At 38.9% G+C, this 17,174-nt stretch overlaps 1 protein-coding gene across 5 annotated transcripts; it reads left to right on the forward strand.

Annotated features, from left to right (window-relative positions):
- The first annotated feature begins 4,651 nt into the window (after positions 1-4,651).
- LOC116250218 (BTB/POZ domain-containing protein NPY2-like) lies at positions 4,652-11,158 on the forward strand. Of its 5 annotated transcripts, none has more exons than XM_031623734.2 (5): positions 4,652-5,748; positions 5,828-6,272; positions 8,197-8,266; positions 8,860-10,044; positions 10,347-11,158. In XM_031623734.2, exons 2-5 carry the CDS (start codon positions 6,214-6,216, stop codon positions 10,911-10,913), a joined length of 1,881 nt encoding a protein of 626 aa, XP_031479594.1. In that variant the 5' UTR covers positions 4,652-5,748; positions 5,828-6,213; the 3' UTR covers positions 10,914-11,158. The 5 variants fall into 5 exon arrangements, with proteins under 5 accessions (XP_031479594.1, XP_031479595.1, XP_031479596.1 ...); XM_031623735.2 differs by having other exon boundaries at positions 4,652-5,499; XM_031623736.2 differs by having other exon boundaries at positions 4,652-5,410.
- The last annotated feature ends 6,016 nt before the right edge of the window (positions 11,159-17,174 follow it).

Consider the following 17,174-nt stretch of genomic DNA (forward strand, 5'->3'; position numbering starts at 1 on the left):
TATAATATGAAAACAATCACAGTTTAAGCAAGTGGACCAAGAGCCCAAGTAATGTGCTTGATTTTTGCTGTTCTTCAATAAGAGTACCGGCTGGACCCACCTAGAATTTCTCTTCGCTGTGGTGACAGTCTTTTTCCTGTATGAGTCCGACTCCATTTCCTTCCTTTTGTGGACAAGCATAAGTTCTATACTGAGATCTCCTGACTCACCAGTACTCTTTCCCCTATCTTTGCCGCATTCCCTAACCAGTCCCACCATTAAAACATTTCCCTTTACCTTTCACATATGTCAAGTATAGCCTTTGCACGATCATCACCAAAATAAATGAACATGAATTATCAACCTATCCATCCTAGTGACTGAAGAGACACTAGCTTTCATCTGAGCTCATTTGTTGTTTGAAGGTTGTGTTTAATAGCTTCTGGTTTTAGATTCGATGCTGCATAAAAAGATGTTTTTCTCAAAGTCGATCTCTGTAATGTGGATTTTAAATCTATGTTACATGTTAAAAATCATGGATTTAACACGCGATTGAGGGGGGAGGACGGACTTATTGAAGAGGGGAGGGGGAAGGGGGATCCGACCTTAAATCCATGGATTTGATATCCTAGAATCTAAGATCATTGAGATCCATGGTGAAACAAACACACCCTAGGGGGTTTTAGGGGCTCTTTGCCCCAAATGAGAAGGGGGTAATCTGCTGATAATTAGCCAAATTTCAAGTGTTGCAGCCCAAGTTTTTAGCGATCTTGTGAGATTTGAGCACTTCCATTTTAGCAGCAAAAGTTGGGTTGTCCTCTAAAGCAAGCTATGGGTTGAAGCACACACAGGAGAGGGAGGTTATGGGTTAAGCCACTTAGGGGCAGTGTACCTTTAATTTTGTGGGGTATGGGCAAGCAAAAGGGACAAGCAAAGGGAGATGCCTTTTCTGATTGGTGTCATGTGCCCCACAAGGGTTGGGCTTGTTCTTAAATGTGTGGACGGAGAATCTTACAAGCCTTCTCATTTGATCATGTACATCTATGTGGGTGCCACCAAACTTCTAAGTTGATCAATGGATGAAACCTTTCCTTTGACTGGAACATGTGGGTGCTCCCCCCATTGCCTCAACTCAAACCCCAACCTTGCAAAATCAACAACATTTTAATTTAAAGAGGGGAAAAGGTTGCTTTTTTATTTTTCCTAGGTCATGCATTCTCCCAATCAACATCATCTCATGGGAAGATTTTGATATTCAGCAAGCATGGTATGGAAAATAAGAGGAACTCATTTTGAAAAGAAAAATCCTATCGATAATGATAGTATGCGGAAATGAGTGGATGATCATAATAGCATTTGTCATCATAAATATTGCCACACTTTTGAGAACATCACACAATCCTTTTATTTTGGGACCTTGCACATACAATGGTGACATGCACGTTCCACTTAGAGGACTGCTTGCGTCTGATGACAACAAGATAGACATGAAACATATGAAACAACCTTTAGTTTTCACAAGTGGTTCCTGAGTCATTATTTATACATGTAGTATAGCTGGTTGGGTTGGTAGGCTGGTGAAAGCTGAGTCATTAGTTTGATTTTTATGAGTATTATTTCTCTACATTAAATGATAGTAAATATTATTATGGAGTTAAAAGGAGTAAACTGAAGTCCGTTGAGGTTCTAAAACAACAGATTTTTTGACCTTTAGGTATATCTACACAATAGTGATTCGACAAGGAAGAGACATTCCAACTTTGAGATTTCATATACAAGACAGATCTTATCCATTATTACTATTACCTTTCTTTATGAATCCGGTACCAAATGTAACCAAACACTAACGAAAAGTTGAGAAGAAAGATTGGACAGCCACACCATAAGGTTGGAGCTGTGTGAGAATGAGAGAGAGAGAGAACATCACATAAGAGTATTACTCTAAAAGACGTGTTTGATTAGCTTTCATGTGGACGAGGAAGGAGGATTGAAAATGAAATTATAGTATTGATATCATTAAAAAAAAAAAAAAAAGAGAGAGACTGAAGGTGCCCACTGGATGTGATTCGAGGTAAAGGGCAAGGTAAAGAAAGTATGGTATATAATATAATGGATTGTGAGAGGAGGGCCTCTGTTCATTCATTTATTATTTATCGTGAATAATTAATTAATTATTTTTTTTCAGACACTTAAGAAAAAACAATGGGTTTTTGTAGCTAATTGAGCGTAGGAGTAGGGAGGGCAGCGGCATGTGAAGAACATTCATTAGGTCATTAAATGAGGAGGAGGGGAGTTAATTCGTACCAAGTTGGCGGCTCCTCCCCTCTTATTCCTCATTTTCATTGCATTGGCAAGCAATTAATACGCACCCAACGGCACGCAAACCTGTTAAATGAAATGACTGAAATAACCTTTCCGTCGCAGTTTCTGATATCATAATGTGAGGGTCTTTTTCTGGCCTCGGGTTTGGACACGGACCTACTTCCTCAGTTAAAGGTTTAGGCATAGATCGAATGCTGTTATGTTTGATACGAATGGATCCATATTGGCAAGCCTGGATCCGGTTCCTTTTCTCAATAATCAAGGATGTCAATAGGTTAGATTAGCCATTGCCCCTCTACTTGGGTATTGAGTCATTGATCCATTTAACTTTGTGTGGATAAAAATTTGGATTTGCTCAATACACATCAATATTGCAATTGTTTTTGGGTGAGTGAGGCAGACTCTTTACTTAGGACAGAGTTAGAACCTCTTATCTAACTTTTGTTTTCATAGGATACAGGGTTTGCTTTCGGTGCTTTGACATACCACTCTCTTTATGTTTCAACTTGCGCATCAGTGATTTTTCTTTCTGCAGTACAAATGATTGTAATGTTACAGTTTACATGTAATGGGACTCATGTGTATGTTAAATTGAATGTCGGTTAAATTGCGTATGACATCTAATAGTATTTTAAATTTGAATACTAAGAAGAATTGGATGAATATGTTAAAAATTATATCCGATTGGCATCCAGAATAATATTGCGCACATAGTAGCCTAAGTGCGATCCATTCGGACTGAAATCATGGATCAGATAAGATTGGAACCGCCCGCCGATACCAGGGCTATTTTGGTCAACGAGGGAAAAAATGGACCTCATTGGGTTGCCCAGAAACAATATTATTATTGTTCACATTCGTTGACCCAAAAAATGTACGCCACCACACATCCCCGCTTCGGACGCAGATCTTCATCAAATTCCTCCAACTATTGCATGACCAAATTAGCCTTCATACAAATCGGATCTTCAGATCCAGTTACTGGTTCTTTCTCTTCTTTAACCTGGCTGGAATTGGATCTGAGATCTGTTGGATGATGGATCTTCACTTTGGATCGGATGCTCTTAGAAACAATCGGATCGGATCCGTTTCTGGACTCGAGGACCTTTTCGTCACAAGGAAGCTCCATTGAGTGTACTGCAATCGAAGAAATGCTGAAATAATTTTATAATTCAAGAAACCCATGATGAGAGGTTGGTTCTATGTATCAAAGGGGAGGGTAATGCTGGAAATATAAAAATCTGAGGCATACGGCACTGCCGGGACGGCGTGCCGAACAGTGCAGAAAGTTCATCGAGCAAAAGTAAGATAAAAAAAAAATATATGTATAATAAAAAAGATAAAAAAGAGTGGCTCTAGGCAATTTCCAAAATTTTAAAGAATTCTAGTGAGGCAAGATTTAAAAATTTTTTTGCCCTTCTTTTGTCTGGAATACTTTGATGAAGGAATGACGCTGAGTTCAGTTTTTGGCAGTTGGTGTGGAACACAAGTCTGAAGCTACGGCCAACTCTCATATTTTAAAGTTGAACCAGCGAAGTCACATGATTTGTTCAATTTGATATTCTCAGTGGTTATAAAAGCCTAATCTCTAATCATTAAGCTAACCAAATGTTCTTTGCAGAAGGGTGGTCAGGGTCAATTCAGGAGCCGAATCGGTGAGGCTGCCGATTCCATTGATACAGTAGTAGAAAGATTTCTTGCTCTTCCTATACTTGAAAAGTTTTTGTAAGATTATCCTCAAGTGAATTTTCCTTTCAAATCGCTAAAGAATATTTAAGTATTTGTTATCTTATCAGGTGCTGAGAATATAAAAAAAGAATTTTCACAATTTTTAAGTTATACACGGTATTTAGAAACTCTGGTTAATGCACTGGTTTCTTGTCAAAAGCTGCAGTGAAAAGAGACATCTTCGATAAATTGCAAACAGAAGAATCATGTTCTTAGTTAAAGCATGAAGATTTTACGTGCATGAACCAAACCATGAATTTGCATTTCCTAATCTTGAAGTCTAGCCTCCATTTTTTAAGAACAAACTTGTACAGAAACTAGTTGTTTTCCTATTACTTTATAGCGATCAGAACTTGAGATATACTTTACGATTGCTGCTCTTCTCATCCTCATTTTTGTGCTTTTCCCTTCCACTTGTTGAATGCCAAACATTTTTTTGGTATGTATTCATTATTTTAATCGTGTGAGAGAACTCGGTAATTGTGGGTTTAGGGTTTTACCAGAGGGATTGAGCTGTTCTTCTTTCTTTTTCTCTCTCTCCCTTTATTTTGTTTATATTTTTTCTGTTTCTGATGAAAGAAAAGTCGAAGGACATCCTGGGGCTGGCTTTCTTCCTTTTTTGTTTTTTTAATAGAGGAATTCACTCGAAACCAGTGGTGGCCAGAAAAACCGCTCTGGGATTTCCGGATTCGCCCTTTTAATCCCCTCATACTGATAGTCCAGCAACAAAACCACTACTCCGCTTTCACTGCGTGGCTGCGCCTCCCGACTGTCTCCGCCAGCCACACATTCGCCATGCATAATCGAGAAGGCTTCATTTTGATCAACGGAGAATATTCGATTTCCTGCTTCGGTCCTTGGTCTCTTAGGGGAGAAGACCCACTGTGCCTGAGGGTTGGTCTCTGAACAGCTCGTTTTTTCTCTTTTTGTTTTTGAGGGATCGGCTTCCTTTTCCGGCTGTAGGGTCTGTGCAAGTGGGTGTTGAGGATTTTAGCTCTTTGTGGGGTTTCCTGGGGGTTATTGGTGCCAGTGGGTAGGTTCGTTTTTGGATTTCTTGGCTCTTTTTTTAACCACTTTTGTTTCTTGACTCTTGTTCACTGGGTTGCTTTGTGATTTTTCTAACGGGGTTTGTAGGTTTGAGGTCTCTGTTGTTGGTCCTTTTTTTTTGGGGGTGGTGGGGGGTGTTGGATTCCTTGGCATGTGGTGATGCCGGAGCAGATGATGGGATGGCTGGCTTTTCCGTGGTTTGCTTGGCTTTTCTGATGTATGAATCTGCTCCTGTGTTTGAGAGGTTGGTGATGTCAAGGAAACAGAAATGAGCTTTTGAGTTGGATCTGAACAATTGCTGGGTGGAGATCAAAAAATGAATGAACCAGTTGAGGTGTGTATAGTTAAATAAACTTTACCATCTGAAGGCTGAGTTTTGAGTGGTGGAGAGGAAGCAAAACTGTGTTGATCTTGAAGATATGGGTTAGTGTTGTAACATTTTCTGTTTTTGGTGGCTACGAAACAGTGGGTTTGTGGCGTGTTCTTGTGATATATAGTTGGTGATTTTGTGTTGGGGAGAAGGGAAGGGGAATGTGGGTGGTTTTAGTTTGTTGGGATTTCTCAAAATTGATGCTTGAGGTCATCGGCATTATTTAATTGTACAGAGTGGTGGGGAACACATAGAAAGAAGAAAATATTTGGCAAGGGGGGTTATGTGTCAGTTTTGTGCTTGTGAGTGTCTCTTTGCCTCGCATTTTTTAGAGTTTTGAGTCTGTTGGCAATGTTTCCCACGCTGACCATTCGGCCGCAGCCTATGGGCTCTGTTGCAGGTACAGGAAACAAGCTCCAAGCAGCGGCACCGTCGGAGTAGTAAAAAAAACGCAGAAAATAAATAAGGATAGGATCCCTGACCAAGATCATCTTGCTTTCTACCTTTCTCTCACTAGTTTCGGCCCCGTTCGTCAGCGGGATTCCTCTTCACGGCACTCCACCTTTTTAGAGATCCTGGTTCTCCATATTTATTTTGAGATATTTTCTTTATTTGAATCTCTGGATATTTGTCGTCCAGAGATGTAGCTGCTGATTCGAGCTTGCCATTTGAAGAAGGTGCCTTTTTGTCTTTCGTTCTTCCGTTCTCTTAACTCCTCTTCTCGTGTTATATCAAACCTGCCTAAAGAGAAGGAACAGGCGGTGAAGATGAAGTTTATGAAACTTGGTTCAAAGCCAGATTCCTTTCAGAGTGATGGAACCATGAGGTAAGAATTTGTTGGTCTTCCGAGTTTTGCTAACATCATGTTCTTTATTTTCATAAATATACACACACACACACACACATATATATATATATATATGGTGCTCGTCTGAGGAAACAGGCCTGAGCAACACGGTTTCTCCAGTTTTTGCTCTACCTTTTTTGAGTTCAGTGAGAATTTCTTGTTATTAACAGATCTCTCTCTCTCTCTCTCTCTCGCTTCTTCTCTCTGGGGAAAAAGAGCATGGATACACACACACACCCGCTTTTTTTTCCCCAACATGAGTGGGTTTTGTTAATCATAGTGGGAAATATTTCTAGGGGTTTTGTAGCTTAACTGTATACAGCTTGTGTTAGGTGGTAAATGAAGTAAAGATTGTTGGCGGAATTTCTTGTTGGGAAACCCCTTTGTCTTAAAAAAAAAAAAAAAACTGTTCTCTGTTAGATCATGAAATTTCTAGATCCATGCTTTTTGTTACATGGTGGAGCATGAGTAGATCAGGGTTGGTGTATTTCCTGCTGATCCTGGTATCAATTGTCGTGACACGCCATTATAAATTTATAATATGTATATATCTATGGATACATGGCATACCTATGTGCATACGTAGTTCTCATAGCCATCCCTGTTATATTCATGTACTTGTTTTTTTGTCATGGCCACCTTCACTATATTCATACTTTCCTTGTCCTGAAGAGTGCCTAAGGGTGTAGTGGTGCTTTCAATGGGGGCTTATGATGTTGAAGTGAATGTCCTTCTTTAAGCGATAGAGAGTACTGCTGTTTTAATTTGTCTAATCATTCCCTTGCTTTTACTTTCTTATTTCCTTTTTGTTTGTCTTGCTCTGGCAATTAATGTATGTTTCATTGTCACAGTCCTTGATTTGCGGTTGCTGTATTGTCCTCAGAAATATGTCTGGCTTATGCAATGTCTCTAGGTGTTCTACATTTAGTCTTACTTTGTGTGGCCTTGGTCAATTGTTTGTTGAAATTGCTTTCACTTGTTTTGGTTTTTTAAATCCCATGTGCATCGTGGAGCAAGTTCAAACTTTCTTCCACTCTGTTCTCCATTGCCTTTTTCTCTTTATGGTTGTCTGAATAGTGAGCATCAGTGCCTCTGAAACCATTTCTTGTTATGAGTTTTAGATGTTTTGGTTTCACAAAGGTCTAAGCTCTCATTGTTAATGTGGATTTGCTATCTTGAGCTTATAACTAACTACTTCCTTTTATGAACTTTCTTAAAGTTATCAAAGGGGTGCTGGTACTGGCTGCAACTCTAATGATATGTGCTGGCTGCTGTCACAGTGATTTGTTTGCATGAAGGAGATTCTGGATAATATGTTGATTTATCCGTTAGTGCAGGAGACACTTATTGTGTACAAAAGATTTTTTTGTTTCTTCTAGAAAAGAAATCATAAATCTGTCTCTTTTTGAGTGTTGTTTGAATGCTGGAGCCATGTATCCTGAGATCAGAGTCATTGACTTTGTCATCTCCTCACCTTGTTGTGCATCATGGTCCAAGGCTCTTTTCTAATATTTGTTTCATTAAAATTTTTTTGACTTTTTATCCAACTTCAGTAGCTGGTGGGTTGGTAGGAAACAAGTGTATGGCCTTTAGAAAGTGTATTATTGAACTTTGCAGATGGCAGCAAAATTTCTGCAAGTGTTTTGGAGCTATTCCTTTGTTCGGCCACCATTTTGCTTTTGCAAATCATAGTAACTAAAAAGTAGTTTTCACCAGTGTTACATATTTGAATGTTCTGGTCTTTTCATTCATCATACATGTCTGCATTCCTTCATTGCGTCATTTTTTTGATATATATGCTTTTGTAGCTAAAACCTTTGAGTTTAATAGACTTATTTTTTCTGAATCTAAAATTTTTGTAATGTATGTAGAAGAGATTATTAAAACAATCTTCTAAATGCAGGTATGTAGCTACAGAATTGGCAGCTGATTTTGTTGTTAATGTGGGGGACATCAAATTTTATTTGCACAAGGTATTGACTTAAGCTCTTTTGTGCGATATCTAGTCTTTCTATTCCATTGTTTGATGTCTTGATCTGTTAATGACTTAATGTAAGCAATTGGTTGATGACTTGTGGATTCAAGATCTTGAGTATAGCATCATTCTAACCATACTTCTCTCTGTGCGGAACAGTTCTCCTTTGCATTACTTTTTCATTTCATATTTAAATGGACTAGGTGATCCCTCTTTTTGTGCAACAAGCCTTAGCTCTAGTTGCTATACTTTGTGGAAAAATATGTTTAACCCAATATCCAAGTGATGTTGCATCAATGCAATGAAAATTTGTGGACTGTATTGGGTGTGGCTTCATTCTAGCAATATTTCTATCTCTGTAGATATGTTCTTCAACTGTAGCATTTGATATTTACGTGGACTAGGTTAGCTCTAGTATTTTTTTGAAGCCTCTCGACTCTAGTTAGTGTAGTTTATGGAACCTTATCTTTGATCCACTATCAAGTGATGTGCCATTGTTTCAATATCATGAAGCGCATGAAGTTTTGTGATCTATTGTTATTGTGCTCATAGTTGCTTGAGGCTGAAATACTGTATTCTCGGATGTTGCAGTTTCCTCTTCTATCAAAGTGTACACGGTTGCAGAAGCTACTGGGAAGTGGCAATGATGAAACCAATGACGAAGTCCACATTTCTGACATCCCTGGTGGTGCTTCAGCATTTGAGATCTGTGCAAAGTTCTGTTATGGGATGATCGTCACGCTAAATGCCTACAATGTCATTGCTGCAAGGTGTGCTGCTGAGTACCTGGAAATGCATGAAGTTGTTGAGAAAGGCAACCTGATTTACAAGATTGAGGTGTTTCTAAACACAAGTATCTTTAGGAGTTGGAAGGATTCCATTATTGTGCTTCAAACCACAAGGTCTTTCTTCCCGTGGTCTGAAGAACTGAAGGTGGTTGCTCGTTGTGTGGACTGTATTGCATCAAAGGCCTCTGTTGATCCAAGCAAGATTGACTGGTCTTACACATACAACAGGCGGAAGCTCCCATCTGAAAATGGCATTGATCCTCACTGGAATGGAGTTCGACGGCAAATGACAGTCCCAAAAGACTGGTGGGTTGAGGATCTATGTGACCTAGAGATGGACTTCTATAAACGGGTGATTGTAGCTATCAAATCGAAGGGCTTAATCTCTGCTGATTTGATTGGGGAGGCACTTAAAGCTTATGCACTGAAGTGGCTGCCTGCTTTTGGAAGGGATCAGGTGCATGGCTGTGAGGCAGCTAGAAACAGGTCTCTGGTTGAAACTGTGATTTGGTTATTGCCTTCAGAAAGAGGCTGTGTACCTTGTGGGTTCTTGCTTAAGCTCCTGAAGGCAGGGACTCTATTGGAAATAGGTGAAACAGCAAAAAGAGAACTCGTAAAGCAAGTAGGTTTGCACTTGGACGAGGCCACTGCTGTTGACCTCTTGTTGCCAGCACCCGTAGGTGAGAATGGGTTGTATGACGTTGGCATTGTGCAAAACATGGTGGAGGAGTTCTTGTTACAAGAGCAGAGTGGGAGGACTGGCCACCTGGTGGTGGAGGATGAGCTATCGTCCGACGAGAGGACATCTACTTCTGTTTCTTATGCTGCCAAGCTTGCAGTTTCGAAGGTTATTGATTCTTACCTTCTGGAGATTGCCCGTGATCCTGATCTTCCTCTGTCTAGGTTTGTTGACCTTGCTGAGATGGTACCAGGTGCAGCACGTCCTGTTCATGATGGGCTGTACCATGCAATTGACATGTATCTTAAGGTAGGCTACTGGCGATATATCTTTATTTTTTGTGTGTGTATGTGTGGCATGTCTAGAATTGACTATAAAATGGTTGATTGGATCCTAAAACGTTCATCTAAAAACAGTGTAGCTGATTTTTCCAACAATACATGATGCGACTGCATTAATTTTCTGCTACTGATGAAGAAAGGACTGAGTAAACTGTCTGATTAGGTCTATTAACAGATTTTGAGAAAGACGTCATTGTCATTTAGACTAGGTTTATGGAGTTTGGAGGTGCTGTTATCGCTAACTCTATGCATGTGGACTTGTATTTGCAGGAGCACCCTGGTATATCCAAAAGTGAGAAGAAGAGAATATGCATGTTGATGGACTGCAGGAAACTGTCAATGGATGCTTCCATGCACGCTGCACAGAATGACAGATTGCCATTACGTGTGGTGGTACAGGTCCTTTTCTTTGAGCAGGTGAGATCTGGAGCTGCTGGAGGACTTGGGTCGGTTGATATACCAGGTGCGATACGTACTCTCCTCCCACCAGAGAACGGTGGTTCGCTTGGAAGCTCAAGGACAGCGACTACCAACACAGAGGAGGAGTGGGATAGTGCAGCAGTGACATCAGAGGATCTGAGGTCCATCAAGGGGGAGCTGGCAGCCATGAGGTTTGGAGGGGACAAGAGAGGAGGTGGAGGGGATATGAAGAGCACAGACAAAATGAGCAGCAAAATGAGGGGCATACTCAAATCCAGCAGGATCTTCAGCAAGCTTCTATCAACCAAAGAGAAGGGTGAAAACAGTAGCTCGGATACGTCAGAAAGCCCTGGTTCTGTGAATCCAGGAGACAATAAGTCCACACCATCCAGAAACAGAAGGGTTTCGATCTCGTAGAGACAACGGAAAGACGTTCTCCTAGTTCTAGATAATGGGGAATAGGTGGGGGCTGTAGAGCTTTAGGTCATAGAAGGTGGATGGTTGTGGCAGGATTGTGGCCTTGACCTTTCTTTTCTTCTTTACATATGAAAATATATTGTTGCTCACCAGTATTTGGGTTTGTGGATTATGGCCCAATTTTGGATGTATCATAACAAAAAGGAAATGCCAAGTGTGATGGGATTTATTGCTTTTTTGTTCCATTGTATTTGTTGGTGTTGCCAGATGCCCCAAACTTTGAAGACCATTACAGAAGAAAAAAAAAACCATGAACCGTTGCTAAAACTTCCATAAACTGTCGCTGTATTATAAACCCTTGTGAGCATCGTCGCTGTCGCTGTATTATTAACTGCTGCAAGTACCCTTGTGGACACTTTTTTTTAGCTGTCGCTGTATTATAAGCCATTGTGATAACTGTTTTCTAGCGATCGGTTTTACAGTTTTAGTCATCCACAAGCTGGCGCAATTCTGTTCTCTATGGTAGGTCAAACATAGGGCGTAGGACTACACACAGCAGCCTCTATGCTAGCGAGCGAGCAGGGTTTTGTCACCGTTTGATGGTAGGTCGAAGCTTCTATCTAATCTTTTTTTGAGTGCATGATCCGAAATCCTTCATATCTTTATCCTTCATATCTTTTTGGACTTAGGGGGTTACCATCTCAACAGTGTTTCAACTTGCACAATTAATGGTTTCTTTATTTGCAGCACAAAGCGTTACTGTAAAGATTTAAAAGAAAGACTGGCTGTGTCTATCAACTGGTTGAGTCAAGTCCTTGGAAAAAACCCAAGTTAATTGGTCCTGCTCATCTCATCTCGATGGACTTTAGAAACTTTAAGGAGAAACCGTGGGCGTGGGTTCAATAGGCGAGCTCAACTTGGCTCGACTCATTAGAGGCCTTTCCACTTAGAAGAGACCACATGTTCGAGCTGCGACCAAAATTTAGTCTCTCCCCATTCTCACGCCTACTAAACCACGTGGGGCGTGTTTGAGTCCTATAGGCCTTGGTTGAATTCATATTCTGCTAGCTTTCTCTTGTCCTTTTCCTTTGTTTTTTGTTGCTATTAATAAATCAACACTTGCACTCAACTGTGCATGCGTGCACATGCTTGAAATGATGCATATAGGACTCCAAGAATGAAACGTTCAATTACCCTGAACCCAATCTTTTTATAACCAAAAGAAAGAACGGACTTTTTCCGCTCTCCAATTATTGAAACACCACCATCTTTAAACTACTGAAAGGCGTTAAGATCTTCAATCAGATCAAACATTTGGTGTAAATGATCGTCTTGTTATTTGCGACCAGCATAATTTAATTATTTTCAGGGAAAGCATTAGTTCTTAGAATAAGATGAAAGGGTTGCTGCCTTCTAATATAAAATTTGCTACTGCAGATGATGAGGCCACAAGAGGAGAATCATGACTGTGCTGGCTCTCTCTGAGCATGTGCACCACATAATTTTTCAAGTGATTCCTTCAAGTTGGTTTGCCATTGCAGGCATGTGAAGGTCGGGCCCTTTTTAGGAGGAAAACCCCTTTGTGGGTTTTAAACATGATGGGAATTCTGAACTTAGTTACAGGAGCTTTTTCCCACCATGTACTCTCTCTACTTTGCTCTTTATTGGGAAAAATATTTCTCTAAGTAGTGTTTTTCTTAAGAAAAATTTTTCTGATTTTCGGCCTTAGGAAGGACAGTCCCACTGTATAAGTTAAACCCTCTACCACCCAACTCATGAGATTTCTAAACAAGCTAGCCAATCAACCTTTTCAAACAAGTGCATTAGAAATATTTCGACTCACTCAAGTCAATCATTTTGTATCTATTACCATCGTGCTGTGTGCAGAGCAGAGAACTTCGTAAATGAATGCAGATGTTCTTTCTTTAATAAGATGTCGCAAGTGCATTATTTATCAACTCTTTAGTTTGTTCTTTAATGTGTGATGATCTCTTACATGTTCTCCTATTAGGTTTATCGTCCTAGAGATCAAACTCTTCAATTTGTTGGCTGGGGCAATGGGGCCATTAGGTTCTCCTTATTCACATCCATAATATGATGAACTAAGGACACGCGACATGATTTCTCAATCATAATTCAATGAAGAAGACAATCAGCATGACAGGGAATTGACCTTTGTCCCATTTCATATGAAACAAGCTTAGTTTAATGTAGTGGTGGAGCCATAAAAATTTTTCTAAAAGAGGAACCGTTCGCATATTTTCATGTGTCAGGGGCACTCATATACATAACATAGCAAATGTTTAAAGGTATTCATTTGAAAATAAAAAAAACCTTGATGGGTTGCTATGGTTAACTGCCGACACCAGCCCATATGCGGCTCGGCTTCTGGTTTAAAGCAAAGTTGTAAATGTTGTTATCCTGTTTGCTCAGTATATGAAAGGATATCGTTCGATATATTAATATATCTGCCTCTAAAGCTTTCTTTATTTTAAAAAAAAAATCAATTTAAATAATTTTAATTTTATTTTTTATTTTTAAAGAGCACCTTAGCAACACTGGTTCAAAAAATGGATGCTCTTGATTTTGCTGTTCTTCAAAGATAGTACCAGCTGAGTCCACCTAGTGTGTGTCCTTTTCCTAGATGTCTGACTCCATTTATTTCCCTCTGGGGACAAGCATGAGCTCTATAGACTATGGATTCCCTTAACCATTACTACTCTCCCCATGCGTTTGGTGGAGTTGCAGATCAGTCCCACCATTATAAAACTTTCCCTTTAACTTTTGCATATGTCAAGTTCGGCCTAGCACCACCAACTTAATAAATGCACATGAATGATCAACATACCTTAGTTAGTGATTCAAGAGGTGCAGCTTTGATTTGGTCTCCCATTGTCCTTTAACCATCTGTTTGACAACTAGGGTTTAATTTATTGGCCCTTTGGCCTGTGCAAGAAAGCATAGTCTTCCAATAATTAGCCAAATTTTAAGATCTCCACCTCCAAGTTTTCAGGGATCTTGCAAGATTTGGGCCACTCATGCCATTTTAGCAGCAAATTTGTTGGGCAATGTACCCTCCTCTCTTGATGGTTATGGGCAAGGAAAAGGAACAAGCTTTTTTTTTTTTATATGGTGGCATGTGCCCCCATAAGGCTTGGAATTGTTTCTAAATATGTGGAAGGGAATCTTTAAGCCTTCTACTTTTTTCAAATATACATGCATGTAAGGGGCCTTTCACACTGCATTCTATACATGTGTCTTAAAGATAGGGACAGATACACATAATGCTGCTGAATTTTGCTATCAAATGCGCTTGTGTGGGCCGTTTGACGACAATAACAGTTTGTTACTGTTTTATGAACCTGTCATATCCTTACCGGCTGTTTAGCGGCAGTAAAAGTCTGTTATTGTTTTATAAGTTTGACCCAAAGATTAGGACAGATTGTTATGACTACATGAATCTTCCTCAGACATATCACAGAGCAGTGGCAATATTATCAGCATTGTATCATCAAAAGATAGAAGATTATATAGAACTTAAAATTAAATATTTTACTTTTAAAATTTTTAAATAAAGGAAGACAATAAGCTGACATGGCCTCATGCTTATCGGATGAGATGCGGCGCTGATATTGAGTATTGACAGTGACGACATTGGTAAGCGCCGCAAAACTTGTAAGTAGATCAAATGGATAAAGCTCTGCCTTTTACTAGAACATGTGGGTGCACCTTTACTGACTGAACTCAAGCCACTAATATTCCAAAACGACATCGTTTTAATATTAGAAACCAGGGAGAAGAAAGTATCTCTTTTCAGTTCATCAACTCTCCAATCAACATCAAGTCCCTCAGAGATTTTGTTAACGTGCATGATTAGAAAAGGAAAAAATATTAGTATGCTTTTCATATGATAAATATCAGTAATGGCACTTTGAGTAAGTGTCAGATCATAGCGCTTTTTTTTTTTAGTATACTTTTCAAAGAACATCATGGCTTTTATTATAACAAATGGTCCGGGCAGATGATCTGATTATTGGTCTGATTGTGGATTCATTTAATCGAATATGGTAAAAAAAATTCAGGTCTGTTTACTAAACGACTTCAGATCCAGATTACTATATTCCTACTTTTTTTCTAATGAGGCTTTGAGAGGGCTTGCGCAAGAGCTTGCGAGCACGCTTCATTTTGACATTATATGAACATTTTTTTAGTTCGTTTTTGCCATCTTGCGTTTTCATATCCTATATATGCTTTCTCTTAAGAAAAGCCAATATCATGAGACACAGAGACAGTATTCCAATATTGAGATTATCTGTAAGACAAATATCTTATGGACTTGTATGACTTTTCTTGATAAATCCTGCAACACATCAGTCAGGAAAACAACCATTCAATTTAATACAACAGCCAGGAAGCAAAGGCTACATTAATTTAATACAATACGAAGCAACCACAACCATAATGTAAGGCTAGGCTTTTGAGAGAGAGAGAGAGAGAGAGAATATGAGAAAAGTTGAGCACCAAATAAACTATTATTCCAAGCAAAGTTTATTTCATTTTATTAGCTTGCATGTGGAGAAGTGAAAATGGAGGATGCTATTATTATTATTTTTTTCTGAGCAAAAAATATAGTTTAATCACATGGTGACCACTAGCTGTTCTCATTATCATTGGCGGTAAAGGCAAAGTAAACAAACTATGGGAAGGGCAAACTCCATCGAATATATATAATCCTTAGATTTCTCTGTCCGGGTTTGGACGCACATTACTCAATGTATTTGCATTGGATGGTAAGAAAAAGCTGAAATCCTTTCTTCATCTAGATCTGTTACACATACAACCCGATACAAGATGTCTCGTATTGTCATTGGGCTGTATATGTGAAAGACCTAGATTATATATATATATATATAATGATTGGTAGAAGACCAACAAGCCCTTTAAATAGGCTATTTAATGTTTTTTTTTTTAAATAACAATGTGATCTTAAGGATACGATGATGCAAGTATATTAAGTTAATCATTTTTTAGGTTTTAACAGCACTTTTATAATAAGAAAAAATGAATGGCTCTCATACAAATATATTAGAATGTTTATTTAAAATAATGTTATATATAGATTGTTGGTAATGGGGTTTTTAAAATTAGTGGCGGTCGGGAGGTGCATGTGACGCGCATTCATGAGGCTATTAATTACAAGAGAAGTTTAAACCAAGTTGGCGGCTCCTCTGTTATTATCATTTCTTTATGCGTTGGCAATTAATATGCACCCAAGTGACCCAACGGCCACTAAGTTGTCGAGTGAAATGTCCAGAATGGCCTTTCCTGTCAAAGGTGCTTTGGATCTGGACGGGAGATCGTTTTGGACTTATATTTGATGTCCTCATTTTGGATTTGGAGGTGGATGTGCTTCAAAATCCGATACCCGGATCCTCGGAAAAGTTTCTCAACCATGTGATATTGGCTCCAACTAAATCTAATTGAATCCAATGCAATTGGGTCCTTATTAGCCAACTCAGAAACACTCATCGTTTCTATTGAATAAGGATTTCAATGGATCGATTTGGAACTTTTAGATCGAATTGGATTGTGTTGTTTTCAGAATCCAATACTTGTCAAATTTGGTTGGAAAACCATGCACCCAAATTAAATTTGATTACTAATTGAATCTAAAATTTCCTATCATGTCCAACTGTCTTCAATTCGTATTCTAATCAAACATTGGTTTATGTTACGGGGAACGTAGCAAAGTGAGGGCAATTGTCCACACAACTTCTCTTTTTTATTTTTATATTGATGCTTTATTATCTTTTTACTAATTTACATATAGGTGCCTTTTTACATTCAAAATCTAAATGATGGCCAAAATTTTTTTTGTTCCACATAACCCGAATCATAAATTGAATCTGTGGCAAACCTATTGCTGTTAACTATTTTCTAAAAGAAATCAATTTCTTTTAAATTAATTTTGCATTTTTCTCATTTATTTTTTTTTTAAATAAAATTTAAAATATTTCTAGCTAGAAAATCGATGAGTCGGCCGATTTCCGATTCGATCGAGGAACCGATTTTGTAACACCTCTCTAAACCTTCGCCATTAGGTTAAGGCTATTTAATCAATTTAGACAAATTTTGATTTTCTTTGTATTTTCGACCAATAATCGTCATGTACGGACACAATTTCGGACTTCGGACCCAAATCATCGTTAAATGCTTCGAGGTTTATTCGGGTGGGATGCATGACCAAATTAACCTTCGCGC

Source organism: Nymphaea colorata, chromosome 3, assembly GCF_008831285.2.
Source record: "Nymphaea colorata isolate Beijing-Zhang1983 chromosome 3, ASM883128v2, whole genome shotgun sequence".
Classification (NCBI taxonomy): Eukaryota; Viridiplantae; Streptophyta; class Magnoliopsida; order Nymphaeales; family Nymphaeaceae; genus Nymphaea; species Nymphaea colorata.

Coding starts and splice junctions, on each gene's coding strand:
- LOC116250218 (XM_031623734.2), top strand. CDS start 6,214: ATGAAGTTTATGAAACTTGGTTCAAAGCCAGATTCCTTTCAGAGTGAT. Junction 8,267..8,859: donor TCAAATTTTATTTGCACAAG/GTATTGACTTAA, acceptor CGGATGTTGCAG/TTTCCTCTTCTATCAAAGTG. Junction 10,045..10,346: donor CAATTGACATGTATCTTAAG/GTAGGCTACTGG, acceptor TTGTATTTGCAG/GAGCACCCTGGTATATCCAA.